Genomic DNA, 23,418 nt, shown 5'->3' on the forward strand with positions numbered 1-23,418 from the left:
AGGTTGTTGAAGAATTTCAAACATTCAGATCACTAGTGGTTATGGACCAGTAACTTTGTTAAGAGCAAGCATAGAGCTAAAACTCCTATTCTACCCTGTTAGAGAAGATTAATTCCTGCTTTCTTAACAATCTTTACCCTCATTTCCAGGCTTGGAAAAGATTGCATTGTTCTAGCATTTAATAGTTATGTAAATTAGCACTGATTTTGTAATTTAGCACCTGTGCAAAATTTTCTACTGGAACAGTTCTTTCAAATATGGCATAAGCAAAGCATAAGATGCAGAGTGATACTGTTAATTTGTGGATGCTTACTTGGAAAAATCTGAATGAGCTATTGAGCATCTTTGCCATGGGTAAAGATGTCATGAATATGCCAGAAACACAGCAGCAAAGCTTTGTAGGCATGTGGTTGGTCTTAAATAGCACATAGGCCACTAGTCAGACTTTCAGCAAGCTTTATTTTGAAAATATATAAAGTACCATAATGCATATGCTAAAAACCACATCTTTAGGGTAATGGTAATGTCTTTGCTGTACTCAAAATCTTTGTCTGCCAAACATAACTTAGGCTGGATATAGAGATATTGACACAACTTCTGCTGGCTTCTGCCTGGTATTGCTGTGGCCTCCGCTGCTTCTGTCCTCTGTTCTGTGTGAGCAGATGGGATCCTGCAGCTGTTTGAATAAATATTAGTTTTAAAGAATTATGCTGCTCTGATTAACCATTCAATGAGGTGGGAAATGGCAGGGGAGAGAGCACCTAAGGAATCTCTGTACTTCAGGTCTTTTGCCCAAAAGCATTCATTTAAATGTTTGAGCAATGATGAGGTGAGGAGTTATATAAACGGGAAGCTGTTCCTCAAATCACTATCTTCTCTCTGCTTAGAGTAATTGATAGCTTATGTGCTTGCAACAGCTGAAAAAATAGAGCAGAACATGCAAACACGTCTACTGTATAACATATGTGGGAAGCAAGTGGAGGAGAGTGTTAACTTTAATAGAAAGTGAATTATCTGCCATTTTTGTTCCACCCCAGATGTAATTCAGCAAGGAGATTGGATCTGTGCACTAGATAATCTGAGACAGTGCCTTGGAAATTGGCAGTCAGAGTTCCATCCAGAGGGCAGGAAATGTGTGAACAAAACCCAGCCCAAGTTATCAAGCAAAACCCCAAGCCAACAGGGGTCCTTGGATTTTGAGTAGCTGGCACTTTCCTTCATTTAAAGAAGAAAAATAGGCTTGTTTTACAGGTGAAAGGAGATGCTTTGAGGGCAGTCTGTTGTAGATCATGGCAAAATCTGGCAAGAAAAACCAATCTCAGGATGATTTCACAGTGAAAATTCACGTGACTGGCTTTTTTCTTGGATCTAGGGGCTAGTTAGTGCACTGCTATATATATACACCCATGTGTCACCGGGTTTTGGACCCTCATTTGGCATTTTTTGCTATGAGTTTTGGTTCAATCTGAGATCCTGTGCTTTAAAGAAAAGGCATGTTTGTTTACTGAGAACTGAATTGTCTTCAGCATAGAAAGAATGTATTTTTAGGAGCATGGTATGGCCACAGTTTCTCCCCTTGTTTTGCTTTTTTAAGGAGATAATAGTGATACACTCTTGAACTGAGCTCAACCAGCCAACACAATAGCTAGGACAAAGCATGTAGGAAAAAGGATGCTAACAGTGCTGCCTCCAAAGATGCTCAAACAGCAAACACATTTTACAACTGTACATTCAGCGATTAAAGATTTCCAGAATCAGTTAAAAGCTTTGAGGATCCCAGTAGCTGTGCTTAGAAAACCCATGTGACTTCAGTGTGTGTAGACTTCTGGTAGTCTTCTAATTAGCTTTGTAGGGGTTTCTGAAGGCATCTGGGTTTCTCACTGACTCGGGAATTAGGCTGAATTTAGGCTGCCTGAATATACCAGTGCTGGGTTTGAGCATTATTGAGCGTTTCTGTGTGGATCTCTTTGCCCCTCTGGAATGACAGGCAGGAGCAGCGTGCTGGGGCTGTGCTGTGGTGCTCACTGCACCACGGCTCGTGGCAGAAAGCACAGAGCAGATCGGTTTAAAACAAAAGGGAATTTAAAAAAAAAAAAAAAAAAAGCAAATTCAATGAGTCATTTGAAATTGAGTTGGGGTTTACAGCTTGAATTTTTAGGCCCAGATCCATCTGAGCACTTAAGCACCTGCTTTACCTTGAATACAATTTGCTTTTCAATAGCAGTTATTTGCCTCACTATCAGAGACCTCCAGGAAACCTGGGCTTAAATGGACATTGGAAAGGATGAAGGAAGGATGGCAGACAGGCAGTGGTACTTGGAGAAATTTCTCTTTTTCACTCCCTACACTTTACATGCTTTAAATAATGCCTGCTTAATGCAATCCTTTGTGTTAGGTACCCTGTAAATAATGTCAAGAAAGGTTATTTAATGTTAATTTGACTTTTTCTTTGAAAAGAGATGTTGCTAATCTTAACCTGTAGTCTCTTTAGTATTATTGAGGGGAATAACAACCTTAATGTCATTTTGGTTTGGTTTCTTTGTATGAGGGGGTGGCAACTCTCCCTTCTCTCTCATCACCAAACATCTGAAACAAGCTCTGTTATTGCTGCAGTGGTACTTGGTCTTACAGAGATTTTGTCAGAAACATTTCATTTTTAATGGACAATGGAAAATGTTCAGCTGTCCATTATTACACTTCTTTGTACACAGTCTAAAAATATAAATGGAAATTATAATTACATCTGTAATTCTGGGTCCCAGCTGAAATCACTTTAATCCCAACGTGAGGGGAAAAAAATCAATACAGAACTCTTAACTCTGGTCTTTTCCTCCTTAGATATTTCATTTTCACTTGTACTAGTTTATACCACAGGTTTTATAAGTTTTTCAAGGGACTTCAGTATGCAGAGACGATTTTGCATCCTCAAAATGGTATTGCTACTTTGTGCTTTTCTGTTTTAGAAACTGGAATTACATTCTTGAGTAATGGGTTATATTGTAGCTGCTTGAGATAATATGATGTGTCCCTCTTTTAATTTTTTATCATTAAAAAGAGGGAACTTTGAAATGTTGCAAAGTTTTTTAAAGAAAATCCTATTTTACTGGCAGCAGAATTACACATCTTTTTCTTTTTGAAGAGGAACCCAAGTCAGCATTAAAGATTTAACATTGAGATTTGGAAAATACCTCTTTCTCAACTCACCACAGGCTCTCTCTACTCTATTGTGCTTTTTTCCTATGGGCTTCAAATAGTAGGTCTGCCAAGGTTAAATATTATCATGTTTGAGGATTTTTGGTATCAACATCTGCAAGTACAGAAATGTCAAGTGTTTTGTGTTTCTGAAACCTTCACCTTTCTGAAAACCCACGCCTAGACCAACAGTTGCTTTTGTTTGAGTTATCATCAGAGGAGGAAGGGAGAGGTTCTTTTGTGCTGTAAGACCTTTGCAAACTATTAATTGTCCACAAATTGCAACTTCCTCTGAAACATCTGGTTCTGGTAATAGTCCCAGACGTGACACTGCAGATTAGGGCACACTCCGCTACGTTTCCCCAGTTGCCACACGGTTAATAATCATGGATCTAATGTCCACAGAGCAGAGGTGTGTTCTTCATCTTGGCAGAATGTCTTCTTTCCTTGTAATTGCATGTATGTACCATTTTCTAGATCATGGGCACTCAAAAAGTAAAACAGAAATTAGCAGCATTCTGGTCAGGCTTTTCTCTGAATACCTGGAAGATACAACTGAAAAGGAATGTTTCCACTTGAAATGAGGCATTTCAGCAACCTACACTTAGTACCCTAGGTACAATTTATTTGCTGTCTAAGGCTGTCAAGCCTTAACTTCCTGATTTCATTCCAGGATACAGATGTTTCATTCTCTCCCTGCCCTCTCCTCCCCTTTCAGATACAATTCTATACAAAAGCCTAATCCAAAGATCATTGAAATGCTTCCATTGACATCCAGAGGCTTTGGCTGGGGCTGGATGAGTTTGGAGCACAAAGTTATTCATTGCATCAAAGTTATTCCCTTTTCTCAGTCTGGTATCTAAGCAAAGCACAGATGTTTTTCCATCTTTACTTCCCCCTGCAAAGTATCTTGATGGGTTTTTTTATGAACTTGCCACTTCAAGTCTATCAGACTACACAATCTGAAAATACTTGGAGAGATGTTACAGTAGTGACCTTTATTGTTCATTAGTGAATCAGCAGCCTAGCTTACTGTGGCTTTAAATGCGCTACATAAATTGGTTATTTTCAATGATGATTCCCTTGATTTGAACGTACTAGAGCAAAGATAATTGATTGATTCATTATGTAAAAGATTGTTTCAGGTTAGAGGATGGTTTTATTTAATTTTTTTCTCCCAGCCAAACTGAGACATACTGTCTAGAATCTTGGCCAGGTTCTTACCAGGTTCATATCCGGAAGCACTGTTGCTTCTTTGTTGCTTACTGAAGGCACAAAGCAGCCTTCCTGGGTGGGTGGGGATGCCTCTTTGATTGTGGTGCTGTTCCTTGTAATGTCAGCTCAAGCTGCTGCCAGCATCACATCCTGCATGTAAGACTTTTTTGCACATCCTTGATACGTGATGTATGTGTCCTTTCAAAATAAATTGAAGTCTATACCAGGTAGTGCTGTCCAAAGCCTCTCTCTGTCTCAATGCTGGTTTGCCCATACCCTATATTCCAATTGCTATGCTGTCACCTCTCTCAGGTATCACTAATTCCCAGCTATTGGCATTCTTTGCCAAGGATGCAGTGTTTTGGTTAAAGCATTTTTTTATTTCTTCAGCCGTGTGCTCCTCTTTCAGCTTCAGAATCCTGATGTCTTCTGTTCTAGATACATGACTAAGCTGATAGAACAGTTACAGCAGCCTGCACTTGCTCTTTCTAAAAGGTTGTTTTGCTCTAAGGTCTTTGCTGTCGCAAATTTTATCTTGTCATCTGTCATGCAGCACAGTGTGCAGATGGCCCAGAAGTTTGTTTAGAAGCTACAAATCCCATTTATTGGAAGTGTTAGGGGGGAAGCATGTAGATCAGGGACATTGGTGGTTGCACCAGTTCCCAAAGAGCAAAGGATACTGCATGCTCAGGGACCATGCAAGTAAATCATGCTTTGAGTGCATGGTGCTGTGCCCCGGGCCAGGAATGCATGAAAGAAAATCACACAGATCTGATGATGTCTCATGTCATTTGGGACACCTGGCTGGCACTGCCAGGGCTGCTGCTGCTGGCAAAGAAGGCGAAGAAGAGAACAGTTACCAGGCCAGGAGGGGATAGTGGTAAAAAATGTGATGGAGTCTAGGAATCCAAGCCTAGGCCTTGCTGAAGGACTCAGAGAGGACAGTGGAGGCTATGGCATCTTGTGCTGTTGTCCTGTCCACCCATCTTGTGGTCTAACATGATGACCTCTAACTTCCAGATTTGCTTAAGGAAACAATGTCCAGCAAATTAAATGGGGAAGAACTGAGTTCAGATGTGTATGAAAGTCAGCAGTTATGTTATTTTTCATCTGGGAATGGAACATATTTGTGTATATCTATAGGTATTAAATCTAATACCATATACATGAGTAAAAACTCCACCTGTGCCCATAAAGCAGTTGGGAGCTGTATTGTGCGTTTCCTCCATGCTCAGTGGTTCGGGTCTCAAAGCAGCCTCCGAGTGATGTATTTGGTAGTGGTGCCATGTGTGCGTGTCTCTTTCAAGCACAGCTGTTCTGCAGGACATCTTTGAGGGGGTGTTTGCAGATTCTCATCTGTGTCTCACTTCTCCAGAATCTGCTTCTGCTCCCAGGATCTGGCGTTGCCAAACCCTTCTCATCTGAGCAAGTCAACAGCCTGTCCCAGGCTGCTGCCTAAGAGAATGGCAGGGCTTGTAAATAAAGGAAACAATTGAATGATAAGTTCACACTTCAGCACGCTGCTTAACAACCTGATAACAGTTAATTACATACAGTATTTTTAAATGCAGCAACAGGGAGAGATAACTCGTGCAGAGGTGGAGCACAGGCCCTTGGGCCTCACGACCGAAGGTTAACCTCTTACTACCCATGCACATAAAGAGACTGGTGGCTGCAGCTCCGAATGTCACCAGTCCTGAACTTTTACTGGCCAGCGGTGACTCAGGGTCATACACGTGAAGTGTCCTCAGCCGCAGGTAGGGGCGGGGGAAGCTCTGCTGAGTCCCAAAACTTATGGGTCCTGCTTTGAGAGCAACTTGTGAGCTGAGAGGCAGAAAACGCGGGGTGGTGAGCCCAGGGCTGTCTGCAGCAGAGGCAGCAGGTAGAGCGTGTCCAGTCGGGATCGCGCTCCTGATGTCGGTGTAACTGCAGGAGCTGTGCAGGAAGGAGCCAGCATAAACACAGCTGGGATGGGCGCCGCGGCCGGCTGCGAGTCACGGCAGCTGCGCTCAGCGCTACCGCTCCCTGGGCTCCGGGTGGGACACTTCCCTCTGCCCCAGCCCGGTGGGACTGAGGTTTGACCCTTGCTATTTAAAGCACAGCTCAGGACATCTGCTGTCAGAGCACCCACAAAGTTCGTGGCTTAATGCAAGTCTAATTAACTGATTTGCCTATCCAAATCTGGAGATTTACACACTTCTAAAGAGGCAGCTGTAAAGTTATAACTTCAGCTGTTTATCATGCCCTGAGCCTTTAAATCTCAATTATGAAAGGTGGTGTTTAATGGCTAGCAGGAAAATGGGTGGTTACCAGAGTGTTAATGGACTGCAGCAAGCCAGGAAATGTATAATCTAATGCCTGTATAGAAATGAAAGGTTCTAACAAAAGAAAATATTGGGAGGGAGGATGTACTTACAGGCTGTTTGTGCTGTTTAGGAGAAAATCAGTACATGAGCAGTAGGGAAACAATGGGGACTGTAATACTGCCTGAAGAAAGAAATAAGAGCTGCTGGTTTTTAAGGTCCCTCTCACACCCCCAAAACAGCCATCCTTCTTCTCTGGGTCTTGAGCTTTGCCTTTGTTACAAAGGGGAAAAAAAAAAAGAATGATATGTCACAGTGATTTTAACAGAATGTCTGGACCAGAAAAAACAAAATGAAGGAAAAAATAACCAGCTACATATTCCCTTTTTACTGAAGCATGGTTTTACTACCCAGTTTATTCCATTGGAGGCAGAATTGACAGCCATGCTTCATCATGGCAGTGGGAGAAAGTGCTGCAAGGAATGCTTTAATTTAAAAGAGAAATGCTCTAAGAGGAAAAAAAAAAAAAGCCTAAAAGCTTGGTAATAACATTAATAACCACTTCTTACAGGTTTTTACTAGCCCACTAAAGATCAGACAGCATGTTAAGGTCCCAGTGGCTGAATAGTAAAAACCTGGGCCCAGGTTATTATTACTTAGGAAGATTCTTTTAATGATTTCTGTTATTAGTTGAAAATCATTTGAATAGCACAGCTGAATGGTCACCATGCTTTAAATTCATTTTGAATGAAAAACGAGAACAGGGTAGAATTTGGGTTTATGGATTTCTGAAAGCACTTCACAAAACCAGCGTGGATAGCAGTAGTGCTGTGAATGGGCAGGCAAAGGGCAGAGGTTTCTTTGCTGGGAAGGAGCTCTTCTGGATTGTGATCAATTCTTTCTGAAAAGCAATTTTTACTATGGCAACAGAATTTCTTTTAAATCAAATTAAAAGTTCCTAAACCACCACAGACTCCTTAATTTCTACTCTGATAGCCTTCAAAAAAGCAGAGACCTCCAGCAGAGGTTAGGATGAAGCAGAGGGATCCAGGTGGTATTTCTGGCTTTTGTGTTGCTGCTGCACTGACGCCCGCGTTGGGGTCGTGCCTCTGCATCTCACTCCCTTCTCCTAGAATGCCTGCCTGCTCTGAGGGCAGCTCTGGCTGTTCTTTGCAGGGGCAGCAGGGTCCCCCTGTCTGTTGGGAGTTGCTACACGGTGAGACAGGGCAAGTATTACCATAGCACAGTTTTCCTTTCAGCATCTTGCTCCAGTAGTGGCAGTACTTTTTGTATTATTTTGAATTTGCATTTAAATGCAAAATTCAACTGAGAAGCCTAAAGAGGCATATGTACTTCAAAAAGAAGTTTTCTCCCCTCCATGTAACTTGGTCAGCATCTTCTCAGAAATGTGACTCAGAAGACCAAAGGCCAAGAACTCCTTTAGTCTATAGGAAGAGCTTTTGGTCCCCACTGACCTGCAAAACAAAAGACCAAAGGGACCTTAAAATCTCAGCCAGGTCTCTCCCCAACAGAGCATGGGGGTTCGTGAGCAACAAGCATGACTGCTTAGCATTGAGAGTAGGTTACCAGTGCCCAGAGGTTAATGACTCACACAGCATTATGTTGTGTTGAATAATGAGGAACATCTGAAATGACACATGTTGTAATGACTCGCTACTTAAAGTACCAATCTACTTAAGATCCCTTTAAGCTTGAGGAGATCACAGAATAGCAACGTCTTGTTCAATAGGTGCTACTTTATTTTATGCCTTCTGGTAGAAGAGATGTATCATGCCTGAGAGCATATGAACAAAACAAGTGAGGAATTGAGTAGGAAGGATTATTGCACTAGTTGTTTTGAATGCTTTTTAGGCATTTATAGAGCAGCAGCTAGCACATTTCGGGTTTTGTTTTTGTTGATTCCAGGGTTTTAATCCTGATTGTCACAGTTCCTACATTTGTAGGTTGGATTTAGGGAAGGAGAGAAAGGGGAGCTTTGCCTGCAGGATGAGATTATCAGAAACTGGTCTGAGAGATTTGTTGTGGAAAATAAACTAATGCTGGAGCAAAGCAGCAACACTGTCTTATGGTTTCGTTGCTGATGGGAGGGAGTTTAATTAGATGGCACTCTAAATTCTGATGTTAACCAATCTGTGACATAGTTTGCTCCATTAGGGATTGAGAACAATCTATTTTCTTGCAGACAAAACAAGTTGTCCATGCTGTCATAAGAAGTCTTACATAATCTTACAATAAAGTTTTAAACCTGTCAAACACTGCTTGCCTGTCTTACATTCGTTTCTGCAGTCTGCTCCCATGCATGGAAAGCTGGTATGTGACTAAATTGTACACTGGTCTTAGATGTAAAAGCAAGTGTGACACCTAAATGTCTCCAATTGCTGAAAATGGCCCAGGGAACAGCTGGGGCCCAACACCTCTGTGGTGTGGCCCTCTGCAAACAATAAAGGACTTAGTTCTCCAGCTGCTTTAAGACTGTACTTCAACTAGAGAAATATAAACATGGCTCTGCACTTACCTGCTGGGATTGTGGTGCTCTGTTGGTTTCTAAATATTTTAAGCTGTAATATTGGAGAGAAACTGTGCATGTACACTCTTATATTCAGGCCAGTTAGCACCACTTTAGACTTTGCAAAAGTGTATACAAGAAAAGAGAATCCAGCCTGCCTGCATTGCATCTGGAATATATTGCTCGAATTTCAAACAAACTTATATGGACTCGTCCTTCTCCAGACTAAATAGGAATTCTTTAAAAAGGGAAGAGAGATTCTTCCACTCTTATACACACCACTCACACACACACACACACACACACACACACACACACACACACACACACACACACACACACACACGCCCCCACCTTGAAATGCAGGTCATTAAATGATCATTATTTTTATGGGTCTGCAAAGCCTGTTGAAGTCAAAGCTGTGTAATACACATTGCAGAGTGTTCTGCTAATCCAGTCCGACCACAGTCGTGTCTGGCCCAGGGAAGAGGGTCTGGTAACTGGAAACCTGACACTGAAGGAATTCCAAACACAGTCCTCAAACTAAAAACAGCTCTCTCTGCATGGCATGTGCTACATGAGAGCCAGGGATTGTATTCGTTTATGTTATCTGATTTTTCAGTCTTGTATTGTTGATAAAAGAACAGGAGAAGGAAGCACCTCCACCAGTTCAGCCCATAAATAAAGTGTGTATGGTGTGTTTGAGGTTAGTATGACATTGCTAGACATCTGCCTACTTCTGTCTCTCTCACAGACAACAGCCACTGACCACTGCCTTGTGCTGAATATTCTTCCCAGCACTAAGACACCAAATTTGATTTCAAGTGAATTTTAAATGCAGACCCTTTATTTGGCTATAGGCAGTATTGATCTGAAAGGGCAAAGAATATTTATTATAGGATTATCTCACCTATTAAGATACAGAGACCCACCTTAATGCATCCCAGTGATTTCTTTGAAATCTGCAGTGATTTGAAATTTCATTAATTTATTTATGTTATATGCATGTTGAATATTAAGCAACAGGAGTTCTTAAGAGCTGCTGACTACAAACAGCACTGCAGTATCTTTAATACTTTATCTAGAGAGATAGGCACTCCATGATATTTTCAGTTAATTGTTTTTAGTGTTTGTTGAGAAGAGCTTCATAAAAACACAGTGTAATGTATTTGATATTTCAAGATTGTTTGTTTGCATAATTTAATTCTTACATCAGCTTCTCTTTTCTTCTTTAAAAGTAGATCCTCCTGGCTGAGAACAAACATCACACAATCACACTGCATACAGTGGAGTACTTCACTGAGAATTTGGACGCAGATAGTCTTGTTGCTTTCTCCTGATCTTTAATCACAGCCTGGGCTGTCTGATGCCATCACCCAGAGTCTCTGTATGTCTTGCTTAGACATGAAAGAGACTTGAGCCAAATGTGGGCTTTCCATTTGCTACTTAGTCTGTGGCTGTCTTTGAAGTTTATTTCAAGAAGTACACTCTAACAAAGTAAGAAGGCAGGTTTTTATGTGAGATTATATCCCTTGCAAAATATTCCCTCAGCAGCAAGGAGGAGATAGTGATGTAAGAAGAGAGCATTCCCTTCCTTGCTTTTTACCAGGTACTAAGAGGATGACCTCTGTGACTTTCCCTATAGAACAGAGGGAAGAAAAACCCTTTGTCACAATGAAATCCAAACCCCCAATGTGATGGGGCACAGCACAAGCAGTTAGACCTTAATTTTGCTTTCCTTTCCTTTCAGATAGCCCAAGCACATGTCTCCAAGGATGTTAAAGGTAACATGCAAATGGAGGTTATCAGTGAAATGCAGTAAACCTGAAATGTAATTATTTTTTTTTCTGATTAGTTTTTTGAAGCATCAGGTATTTATGCCGGTCTACTCTGTAAGATATTCCACAGCTGAAGAATTACTAAAATGGGGGTTAAAAAAAAAGAACTGCAGAAAGCTAGAAGTGTTTACTTAGGGCTTTTGAAACCTTCAGATACCTGTGACTAAATAATATTTTGAGTAAAAGAAATCTTTCCTAAGTGTTCCAAATCCTGTGTTTCAGTTTTAAATAAACCCAGAAGCTCCTAAAAATTCCGCAGCAAAGCCAGAAAATACTATATTTTCTATGCTTGGAAGATAAATAAAGCAAAGATAGAGCAACAAACCTGCTTTAGGCTTTACTTGTCATAGAGAAAATGACAGCACGTTAATTGAATATCAGTTACAAATTGCCTGCTTTTCTTGGACAAGGCTACTTTGTGCTCTTAATTCTCAAAATGGATCACAGTTGTTACCTGGTGAATCATTTTGAAAGATAAGCTGGTAGAGCTGCAAACCAGCATATGAGGTGAAACATGTTCACAATCGCCTGTGTGTGATCTGTAATTTCTCTGCAGGGGAAGGAAGATGAAACTTTGCTTCCTCAAAATAAAGCAGAAATTTTAGGGACACCTTGCTGATGACGTTTTTGACGAGTGTTTTCACTCTGCCCCACCAGTTTCAGTTGCTTCCTGCAGCAGCAGCCTCTGCTTTTAGCTAGACCCACATCCATCATGCACTTTCCAGTGGGACCCAGCAGAGCTGAACTATCAGCAAAACCATGTTTTGAGCTCTGAGATCAGTTCCTTCCCAGGATGTTGTGTCAGCTTCCCTGCCTTCTGCCTGCCATTAATTGCACTGTATCCCCAGGTCAAACAACTGGCCAAAAATCTGGAAAACAGCTGACAGTCAGAGCAGCTCCTACTCAGCATGTCCTCTCAGAGGGCACGGTCCTGGCCTGGTCTTTTTGAGTGGCTGGACCTGCTTGACCCAATTTGTGGATTTTTGATCACTCCCCTGGGTCACTGATTTTCCACTTGAGATTATTGGTTTGACCCCCACACCATGGGTCACTGAGGAGGTGTGATATGGCCCTGTGAACTCTGAACTCATCAGAAGCCAACAAAAACAGTGCAAGAGAGGAGAAGAATTTCATTAGGACCTCCTCAGAGGTGGCAGTGTCTGCTGGGGTAAAAAGGTAGGAGTTGTTTTCCTTCTTGCAGAAACAAGCACAGCATCTACAAGAGACTGCCAAATAGAAAGTGTTTGCTTTGTTTTGGCAATTTCTTTAAGGATAAACAACAGCATATACTTTTACACTGTGGGCTATTGAGTGAGAAGGGTGTTGGTTCAGAGGAGCTGTCCTCTTCCTGCTGGGAATGCCCTCAGCATCCAAGACTTACTGCTAATGGTGACAGCATTTCTGCAGGCACAGCTTGGTATTTGCAGTTGTTTCTTTTACCTTAAAAATATTAACTTTCTGATGGTTAATTTGTCACACTTGAGGAGGGAAGGCAGTTTTTTCCTGATTTTTAAGACTGATCAGATAGAGGTTCATGGAGACTCCGTAGGCTGGTTGGTTGCACTATGAGCAGCTCCCTGAGAATGATTCACCAGGCTTTAGTGGTAGGTGGAGAAGAATTAATCCTTGGGAAATAATTTGGCTTCAACATACTATGCTGATCATAAAAGGGGAAAAAAGTGTTGTCATTGTAGCTTGTGTATCTGCTTGTGTAACACCCACTGGGATCACTGGGGGAAGTGAACTGGACAGTGTGGAGCAGCCATGAAGATATCTTTTGTGAAATCTCCCTCAGTCATGCTGCCTGGAATCAGCTTTTTGGACAGTTACCAGTGTTTCCCAAGGTTTGACTCAGGCAAAAGTTCTGCTAATCGTTTGCTAGATCACTGCTTGTATTATCCCCAAGGCTGCTAAAATAACTCACATACTTTCTGTCTTCCTGGGGCACTCCTAAAAGGTTCGTGTGAAGTGGATTCCTGTGAGGTCTCAGTGTACAACCTGTCCTCCCAGCTGCTAAGTCATGACTCTGGGCAAGACACTCAAGAATTACACCACCTATGGGTGTTTTGCCCTCAGAGAAAGGAAACTGCTGCTGACCGGGAACAACTTGGGGTTTTATCTTTTAAAGAAAGATTTTGCTCTTCCCACACATTTTTCTACAGTTTGTCTACGCAGCCACATATGGTGTTAGCTGTAAGCGAAGCGATGGTGGATTTAGTTCTCTAGGAGAGGTAACAGCAATGGAGATCTGATGGCATTAGCTCAGGCAGCATGTCAGGCCATGTCTCAGGTCTGGCATGCTTTGATTGCCCAGGCCCATCTTCACTGCACAGTCCTGGGCCAGAGCAGCCTGAGTGCACATCCCTCTGCACAGTCACAGCTTCTGTGGCAGCAGTGTAACACTCATTACTAAAACTGCAGTGGCTGAGATTTCCTGGAAACAGCTCTTTTGGCTGGATGGCAAAGAACACCCCTCTTTTTTCCTGCACCTTGCAGACCTCTGGTGTCAGTTGAGGTATAAGTTGTGTACTGAAGGCTCAGTATGTTATGCTGGTGGCTCAGTCCTATTCTCAGCCATCATTTTGGTGCCAATTCATCTTGAATTTGTTTTTTCAGAGTAATTCAATTCACAGTTAGAGCTCTGTCCAAAAGCTACCACTGGCTTTTCAGTGAATTCTGGATCAGGTTCCAAGCTCAGTCCTTTTTTAATGTGATCCACAAGAATTTAATTGATTATAGCTGCCGATGAGAACACCTTATAAAACCAATGTACAGGATTTTGAGCATGATCCTTAAAAGGTGATGGGTGTAGGTTTGACATTTGTTCCTCTTGGTGTGCTGCTTGACACAAAGCAGTTCCTACCATAGCAGAACCTTTTATGATTGGAAGTATGTTTTTGTGCACAGAGGCATTAAAGCTGAGTGTGATGGGACTGACTATTGAACAAGCCTTCCTGCATGTGGAAAGAAAAGTGGAGCAGCTCTTTGGCCTGCTCTGGAAATGAGGCTGTGTTGCAAGGCGTAGGTGTGTGAGCGGTGACGGTAATTGTCTCAGTACGTACGGTTAAGAGTGGTTTGGTATCTCAGAGAGTGGCTTCAGGCCCTTCAGCACTCTGTCTGGACTGTCTCACCAGGAGGTGGGGAGGGAAGCTGGGAGTGCCTGTCTTTTATAATGTTCTGTTTTTAAAGCAGAAAGTCTCTGGGGAGCATAGGGTCCTAAAAGTCCAAGGCCTGGAATGCTTCCTTTTGCTCTTTCCATTTTAAACAGGAAACATTTGCACTAAGTTATTCCAGGAGGAGGATTGTAGGTTCATTTCAAGGCAGATAATGTTTGTTCATTGCCTGTGTCCGTGATTTACCCCATGGGCTTAAACGAGTGCAGCAGAAAACCACATGTTTTGTTTTACTACATGTTAAACAAGTTCCAGTGGAGTCTGGGAGCCCAGGTTAAGAAAGAAAGAGCATGCTTGTTAAATCTGTGTGAACAAGAGAGTCATTGACAAAATTTGAACACCTGATCTGCTGTACCAGAATGATTACTTTTTTCATAATTATGCAAAGAATATTTTAAAAGTTAATGAGTTCAGTTCCAAAGACGCACAGCAGGTGTAATTGATCTATATAATTGATCATCTTCCAGCTCCTGTTTTGGGTCAAAACTCTGTCTTCTTCCCTAAGCTCTCATTTGGAGAGAAACTTCCTGTGCAGTCAATGAGAGGTTTTGTCCAAAGTGCAAAGACATTTGCAGTCAGACTAGCAAAAACTCCTAATTAAATTGAACTTTTGGGGATGCTCTGGTGACATGTCTGTGAGAACAATTATTTTTGCCATTTCAAAAGTATCACAAGTTAAGTTGTAATAGGAAAAAATATCAATGCTTCATTAGTGAAAATCATGAAATTAAGATGCAGAAGGGTACAGAGAGGACTCCATGGCTCATCCTCGGGAATGACACATTCGCATGTTGCTTTTCAGGTGAACTAGGGCTTGTGAGATCCATACTGATGCAGACAAGTTACGGGACTGTTGTAATATCAGGCCTTTTAGATTACAAATTTTTGAAACCTCATTGGCAACTTGCCCATTAAACACAGGTATTGTAGCCTGACATCCCCAGTGTTTCTTCCCCAGTTTTTCCAACTATGGTGTTTGGAAAGTTTTACAGGCTGACATATTAGGAGAGAATACTGGGAAATGGCCTGGAAAGCGTGAATATTTGTGCATGTAAAGCTTATGGGATTTGCAGACTTGCAGACCTAACTCATCTGTTTATCCTCAGGCTAGATAAGATTCAGTCAAATATGCATTGTTTAAAGGAGCTTTGTTTCCATTATGGCAAATGGATCACAGGAGACTGACTTTGGAAGCTGAAGGGCTCCAGTGCTCCCCCATTGTAAAAGGGCTGTGATGTGTACTGGACCCTTCCTCAAGTGTCCTGGATGTTACAGACTTTTGTAGCATGCAGGTGGGAAGCTTGTTATCCTTCAGAAGTTCTTTTCATTCATCAGGACTTGTCATGCTTGAGGTGGCATTTCCTCTCCCAAAATAAACATAGATTGTATGTACAATAATGTATCACTGGGCTAGTAGACTGCCTTTTTATGTGCTTTATTATGTTTTGTCCTCCTCAGGCGTGGACCTGCAGAGCCACTAGAATATTTAACGGGGCCGCGAGTAACGTACAAAGAGAGAGATCTTCCCTACTACCACGGCGGACAGCCTGTTATGCACCCATCCAAGGGGAACTACATCCGTGCGCCGGACACGAGAGTGGCAGAGCTGAGGTACCCTCAGTATTACCCAGCCCAGCCCATCGCAAGCCAGCATAAAGGACCCCTCCGGCAGGACGTGCCGCCTTCCCCCCCGCAGTCCCACCGAGCACCAGCGTACAGTGAAATGGTCCGACACCGTGGGACCAGTCCAGACCAGTACCACTACAGGCAACAGGACCCCAGGCAGAAGAACCCCATGACTGCAGCTGTATAGGCGTGCACTGGACTTGTGGCACAGCCCGGGAGGAGCCCGGTCGGACATCATCCTTGTAGAGTTGTTCCTAAGCGTAGCTGCCTGTAAGAATGGCACACGAGACCTGGAGTCGTTCTTACTGAGCTGGGCTCAGCGTAGGTGCTTTCTAACAGGCGAACTAAAGCCACGTGAGGTACGATGTGTTTTGAGTATGTGAGGTACCAGACAGTTGAGTGTTTCTTAATTCTTTTTAAAAATAGAAAGTGGCTGCTGGAAATGAATCACAACACGTAATACACCTCAGGGCTATTTACTGAATCCAGTTACACCTTTACAGTACATAGCTGTCTGTGTAAGGGCAGCAGAGTCACCAGAGTTTACTTCAGAGTGCTGTTGTAGAGCCTTTTAAGTGAGAACACAGCATGCAGTGCGGACTTCTTGCAGAGCTGGGCATCTTGTGTATCTAATGTGTGATCATGACAAGGGACTGCCACAGAGAGAGTGGCCACATTCCAGACACATCCTGACCAACAGCTCTGCTTTAAGGATGCTGCAGTTTCAGATTTGTGATCTGGCCTCTGTCTTCCTCTGTCTTTTTGGTCGTGGAAGCATTTATCTTGTAGCCTTCATTTTTTGCAGTTTGTGTATCAAGAGTCTTCTCTTATTGCACCTGCTGCAGTTGGAGTAGGGTAAAAAGCCTTATCCCCTATGCTTGGACAGGCTCTCAGAGAACAGTCAGCCACCTGAGAACCATGTCTGTAGAGGGGGAAGTGTGTGCTTGTGTGTGTTGGTTAGTTATACAGTGTGCAGACTTTAAATGTAAACCCTGGAGACCAGATCCTCAGCTGCTGTCAGGAAGTGTCACTTGAGGGGTTTCAGTGGAGCTGGCCTATAAGGAAGTGACCAGGGAGGTGACTATGGACATGGACTCCGTAATTCATATTAAGTTACTGTCAGGAGCTGCCTTGGCTCCATCAAGGCAGCCCATTCCTGGCCCACTCCAGGCAGTGTTGGAGCCAAGTGGCTGCCAGCGGCGTGTCTGCCCTGGCCAGCCCAGCGCTGCCAGAAGGTGCAGAAGGCGCCTGTTCATGGGGGCCACCTTCAGTGCACCAGGGGAGCTCAGCCTGCGGCAGCGCCAGGCCCTGCCGTGCCAAGTGCCAAACTACTCGAGTTCCTGCAACCAGAGGCCATGAGGACAGTGGGGAAAGGTGCTTTTCACAGCAAGGGGTGAGGGAAAAAACGAGGAAAGTAACAGAAAGGGCTGCAAGACCCTGGGGTTGAGGAGGAGGATGTGAGAATAGCTGTTTGTAGCAAGTTATTTGCAGCAGTGCATAGGAAGAGAGAAGGTGTGGGTGAGGAGGGGGTATCAGCAGCACAGCAGAGCTGTGGTGGGGGGACAGGGTGGTGGGGAACATGCTTAGTCCTTTCCCCCTAACAGCCTGAGTCTGCTTTTCAGCCAGAAATGTGTGCCCCAGCCACAGGGACCTGCACGACCTGACCCAAGAGGGCTCTGGGTGCTTAGAGATCTGTCTCGAGGATTTTGTTAGGAGGAAACCATGCAGTATTGTGACCTAGAAATATGTTATTTCCAAGTGTCCTTAATTCCTCGACTTCTGCCTTCTGGGAGTGTCACTGAACCACTAGGCCTCCTCTCCTCATCAGGAAAAGACTGATCTGGCCAAGGATTAAGCATAAGGATTTCTTTGATGTCATTTTGACACCTTTGGTATGCAACATATTAAATCACATAGATCACTTCCCAGGTTTTAAATACCATCAAGAAGGTTTGTTCTGCTAGGAGTGTGTCCTGCTAGCAGGTAATGGGCCAGATGAGAAGCAGCATTTAATCCCAGCCTACTCTCTTCTCTGCTGATGGTGCTGGTTAGAGCCTGGTGTAACCCTCAGGCACAGAGAGCACTTGCAGCTGTCTGAGTGGCTGGCAGGCTCTAGTGCTTGCATTCCCACCAGCCTCCACCCACCAGTAGGCTGGGAAGCAGGAGAGAAGAGACAGCTTTCCATGGCAAGACAGCACCTCCATGTTTCAGATAGAGGGCTGGACTCCCTGGGGCAGGGGCAGGCACAGCTCTAAATCCAGTCAGGAGAAAGCATTGGTGGGAGGGAGACAGGAAGAGGAATGCAACTGATTATGAAGCAACGGTGTTTGGTTCTTACTCCATTTCTTTCTGCCCTCTTCCCTAATAATGTAGGAGGGAAAATACTCTGGAGGGAGTGTTGGGTGTAAAGTTGGATGTCTCTCAGTACCCTCCATAAATAAGGTGCATTCCCTAAGGAAACTGTGCCTGTCATGTACGTGCTCTGCACAGCCTTGTACTTCTCTCAGAAAGCTTTAGATGCTGCAGGATACTCAGCCAGGACTTGGCAGCCACAGGATAGCCGCTGGTGTTATAAAGGCCTGTTGAAAGTGAAGCAAAAACAAATTAAAATACTTTCCTTTCCCTCCTTGAAATATAACCCCTGATACATTTGATCCAGCTGTAAAGAAACTAATGTTTGTGACAGTGGCTTTATCAAGCCAGGCCACAATTAAGAACAGCTCTGAATATAAGCTACTGCCTTTGTAAATCACTCTCAACTAACCCTTGAAATGGCATCACAGCACAGTGAACAGAACTTATTTACAGTATTTCATGAGCCAGGGCCAAATAAAATCTGGATGGAAACAGCTCCTAGATTATTTATAGCCTTTGAGGGACCTGCCCAATGTCTCCTCGTAACCTGAATCTTTCCTTAAGAGCTCCCCTTGACTTCATCGGCTCCACTCAGTTGAGGCAGACAAATCAAACAAACACCTTCTGAGCTGTTAATCTTACCTTACCCAACAGGTTATTAAATTATGCTTCTGCTCAGTAAGCAGAAATCAGTAGAGAGCTTCTTCCAATTAAAAAAAAAAAGGCAAAAAATCTCTAAGTATAATATATGGATGCATCCTACAGGTAAGGAGGTAAGGAGGAAGAACGGTGTGACCTAGCTGGGGGAACAAGACCAAAAAGTATTACAGAGCATCTCATAAATCTCTGGTGCCATTGTTATGGGAGAAAATTGCCAATTCCTGATTTAATATCTGATATAGGTACAGTATTTTCAAAAGTATAATGTATAACTACAGTATATATAGTCAGCTTTTCTGCAGTATAAAATGTATGATTTTAGCACCATATTGTGGAAAAATATGTACCGTGCAGAATTCACGAGGTGCTACAACTGATGGTTGAAAATACACACTTGCAAAATCCAAAAGAGCCGTTAAGTAACAAGTTGTTCTTTTCCCATATGTCCATATGTTTGGGAAAATTATGAGTCTGAAATGCTCTTGACACGTAATTGCCTCACACTGCCTCATCCAAAATGTGCCAGTCCAGCAGCAGAGTTACTGACGTAGTGGGTGTGCGGGGAGCATTGGGTTTGCCACGGGAGCAGCCCTAAGTGTGTGTGTGAGCAGGCATCGAGACCGAGGGAGAGAGGCCCGCACTCACGTGAAGCTGAAGCTTTGATTTCCTGAGCTGTGGCGTGCAGCCTGCATTTCTGGCTCTGGCACAGGGCCAACCAGGCCCAGCAGTTGAAAGATTAAGAGATAGAAAAAGAGCCTGTGGATTTTCTGAGTGACCACCCACTAGTGAGCCATGATCTTGGCCCGTGAGCCGACATTACCACTGTGATATATTATGATGCAGAAGTCTCTAGGCGCCCCTCAAATGCGTAAAGAAATATCAACTGCCCTTTGTGGCAGAAACTAAGCATAGAGAAATTAAAAAAAGGCTCTTGCCTTGAAAAAGTGCATACAGTCCTGAATTCCAGTTCACTCCAGCTTCCTGATCTAGAAATAGCTTCACATGCTGCCTAATTTTTTTACAGATGAATTGTGCTACCTCTTCCTCCCAGCCACCACAGATTTGTTTATCAGAGTTAGTGCTGTGAGTGAATCCTAGCGACTGCTCTGCCAGGGCCACATCCTGACGCTGCTCTGAGCGGGGCTGCTTTGCACTTTCAAAAGGCCCCACACCTGTGCTCCCCGTCACAGTTGTCCTGCAGGGTCCTTAAGCCTTACATACAAAATCAGAAGTGCTATTCACTATCTCTGCATAGGAAAGAAGGCTTTGTAAGACACTATTCTGTTACTGTGAGGGAGAGAGAGGTACTTGTGATCCTGACAATATCTGTGTGTTTAAGTGACACTGATTTAAAAATCATGTGTGATTGTTTTGGGGGAGAAATTCAACACGTAATTTGACAGGTTTTTTTCTAGTACCACATCAAAGATTTTGATCTTTTGTTACATATGGCTATATAAATTTTACCTGGTTTATTTTGCATTAAAATAAAGGCTTTAAGACTATATATAATTATGTACTTGTATGTAGAGTCTTTCCCTTCTTTGTGTCTACAAACTCATCCTCAGCCATGGATGTGATTTGATATTAGAGGATGATACATGATCAAGCTGGATCAGAATTGGTAAGATGACTTATTTTAACAAAAATCAAAAACACAGGATGCATGTGCTACTGTGTAGGAAAAAAAAGCATCCCAGGGTTTAACTTGATTCCATCTCAAATCTGCATTGTCTTCAGCTCTACTGCCTGAATCCAGATTCCACACCCCAGGATTGAAAGGGGAAGTTAGGAGAAGTCCCTTGCCATCTCAGAGAATTTCAGTTTAGGCAGCATGCTCGTTGCTGAAGTTCCCCAGGCAGTCTCATCTCAACATGGAGCTCTTCTCTTGCTGTTGTTACCAGCTGAGGTGTTCTGCAGCCTGTAGCAGCTGCCAGGTCCAACCAGCTGAGAGGGCTGGAAACCCTTGCCAGAGATGTAGGATGCACTCAAAGTTCTGCACAGGCTCTTCGCATGAGGTATGTTGGTCATTTAACTGAAGCTGGTAACTCTTATTTTCACACATTATGCACAAGTATAGATCTTTGTAGGATCAGGCTGTGGGTTGCAGTGAGATTCAGGCAAGAGTGTTGTGCTAGGTGGAGTAATTTTCAAAATAGATACTTCAGTGAAAAGGCATTAGTACAGGGAGAAAGACTAATGAAGCATAAGATGGAAATTGCGGGTTACTATGAAGAAAAAGGAAATAATAAAAGAACAAAATAAACAGAAAGGTGCAGGTTTACAACACAAGGTGTAACAGAAATGGCAGGAATGGGTCAATAAAAATACTATGGACTGCATTCCAAAATATTTTGAATGCAGGTCTTGGTGTTTACGGCCAAGACAGCTCATGGACAACAGTCTGTCAATTTTAGCATGTATTAAATTATAAACCACATAGATGCCAATTTTAGAACCAGTCAGGTCATAGCCTGCACTCACTGCTAAAAACTGTACAAATAAAAATGATACCTCAGTTTCTCCTGCTGGAGCTGTACAAAGAGTAGCAAAAGACAAAGGAGGAGTGTATTAAGAGCTGGAAACCCGGTGACCACAGTTTGAGAGTGTAGTCCTTCTGCCTTGGTGGTCTCCTGTGGTTTCCCCACAACAGCACTCACTTCCCCGGGTCCTGGGCTCAGGTTAAAATCTATTTTTCAGTCACTGCTCTGTCTGCGTAAGGAAGTACATGGAGCCATTTGACTGTTAATTAATTTTAATGAACGAGACTGTGCCTCCTGAGACTGTGTCCTGCTGTAAGCAGAGTGGGGTGCAGTGCCTTTCCCACGGAGGGTTGTGGGGCTGTGTTACCCCAGCAGCAGTGCAGTGACCTGCTGCAATGTGCCTCACCCAGGGCAGAGCATCGCAGCCTCTCAGGCATGAGGAACGTGGCAGCTGTGCTGCTTGGGAGGCTCTCAGGAAGCAAAATGCCATTAGCAAGATTGAAGTGGAGCTGAGCAGCTCCTGCAACCTCCCAGAAGGCATTCAGGGCTTCTAATAAGTCCCAGAGGATTCTGGCTCAAGGGCTCTGGAGGTCTCCTGAGGAGGATGCTCAGACTCCCTTCATTTGGTGTGCTCATCCCTACAGGGAAGGTATGGAGGTGCTGAGGCATGCCTTGGGAAAGGATGGAAACAAGACAGAAGGGATCCTAATTCCCAAGTGTGGGATCTGCTCCGGGGGGGACATCTTGGCTGATGGTTTTCTTAGTGAGCTGAATGGGAATGATCTGACACAGGCAACCAGAGTGATAGGATTGCTCTGGGAATGGGTAAGGAGAGGTAAGGGGATAGAGAGTGGGAAATGATAAGGGGAGTCAACTGGAGCAAAGGAAAGGGGATGAGAATTAAAATAGGTTGGAAAAGGGGGCAGGGGATGTAAGAGGAGATTGTCCCCGATGTGTGAAGTTCACAAACAACAAGGAAGGTGGAACTTTGTGATAATGCTCCCCAATTTCCATTTTGCATCCCAGATTTGTGACATCCCTCCACAGTGTCCAGAGTCAAAACCAGTGACAAAGCAGCACAAAGCTACCTGTGCCTGAGCAAGAGGGCAGAAAGGCAAGTAGGAATTGTGAAGAAACCCATCAACCAGTATGGGGAGAGAGACATCCATCACACATCACTGCTCCCTCCCTAGATCACAAGCTGGCATCCAGATCTCACAGCCTGTTGCACACACACTTCCCTTCATCTCCCTGGTGCTACCAACATCACAGTCTCCTTTTCTAACTGCCTCTTTCATCCAGCAATTCCCCCTGATCACTGATGTCCCCAAAACCACGCTGACCTGCAATACAACTTTTGCCTTCACTGCTGAGAAGCCTCAGGTGCCCTCTGTGAGTGTAGCTAACCAACACCAATAATTTTGCTGGCACCTGAAAGAGTCAAATAATGTGGCCCCCAGGACCACCCCACATGGGACTGTGCCTTCATTGCAGACAGGGACAAGTCATTGTGTCGTCAGTGCTTTGTGGGTATAGATTGTAAGAAAGACAAAGATTTCATCTGCTTTTTTGCTTGTCTAGAATAAACCTTTGAATGTGCAAAAGCTATTTTATTGCTGGCTTGGTAGAAAAATTCTGTACCAGTTTCAAAGGCCAAAAAGGTGATTATAGTCTTTAAAGCAGAATTAATTCTTAAACTGTTCCCAAAATATGCCTGACAAACTAACCCAAGCCAGATGAGTTGGCTGTGCTCATGGTAAAAGAAAACCTCTGTGCAGAGGAAACAGCCCTGCTTTGCTTTTCCAGAAGAATATCTGCATCTGAAAGAAATAATTTATTGGGAAATATGTACAGTACAGTAAAATAGCAAAATGAGACATTCAGTGAGGCTTCTGTATAAAACTGTGCCCTTTGCCTCTAGTGGATAATGAATACAAATGATATAAAGAAGCAATGAACATTCAATGTTTTATATTTAAAATACATTTGTGTGGAAAACAATGTGGCATAGAAAAAGGACTGAAGGGTTTTCCAAGATAATGCCAG

The 23,418-nt window shown here is 43.3% G+C and overlaps 1 protein-coding gene across 5 annotated transcripts in view; it reads left to right on the forward strand.

Moving 5' to 3' along the window:
• Window positions 1-20,401, forward strand: part of PARD3B (par-3 family cell polarity regulator beta) — a 394,980-nt gene extending 374,579 nt beyond the window's left edge. For all 5 annotated transcript variants that reach the window (XM_030277633.4, XM_012574931.5, XM_030277632.4 and 2 more), the window contains one exon: window positions 15,707-20,401. In XM_030277633.4, the coding sequence (XP_030133493.3) occupies window positions 15,707-16,061 (355 nt within the window). In that variant the 3' untranslated portion in view covers window positions 16,062-20,401. The remainder of the gene's footprint in view (window positions 1-15,706) is intronic.
• The last annotated feature ends 3,017 nt before the right edge of the window (window positions 20,402-23,418 follow it).

The sequence above is a fragment of the Taeniopygia guttata genome, chromosome 7, assembly GCF_048771995.1.
Source record: "Taeniopygia guttata chromosome 7, bTaeGut7.mat, whole genome shotgun sequence".
Lineage (NCBI taxonomy): Eukaryota > Metazoa > Chordata > Aves > Passeriformes > Estrildidae > Taeniopygia > Taeniopygia guttata.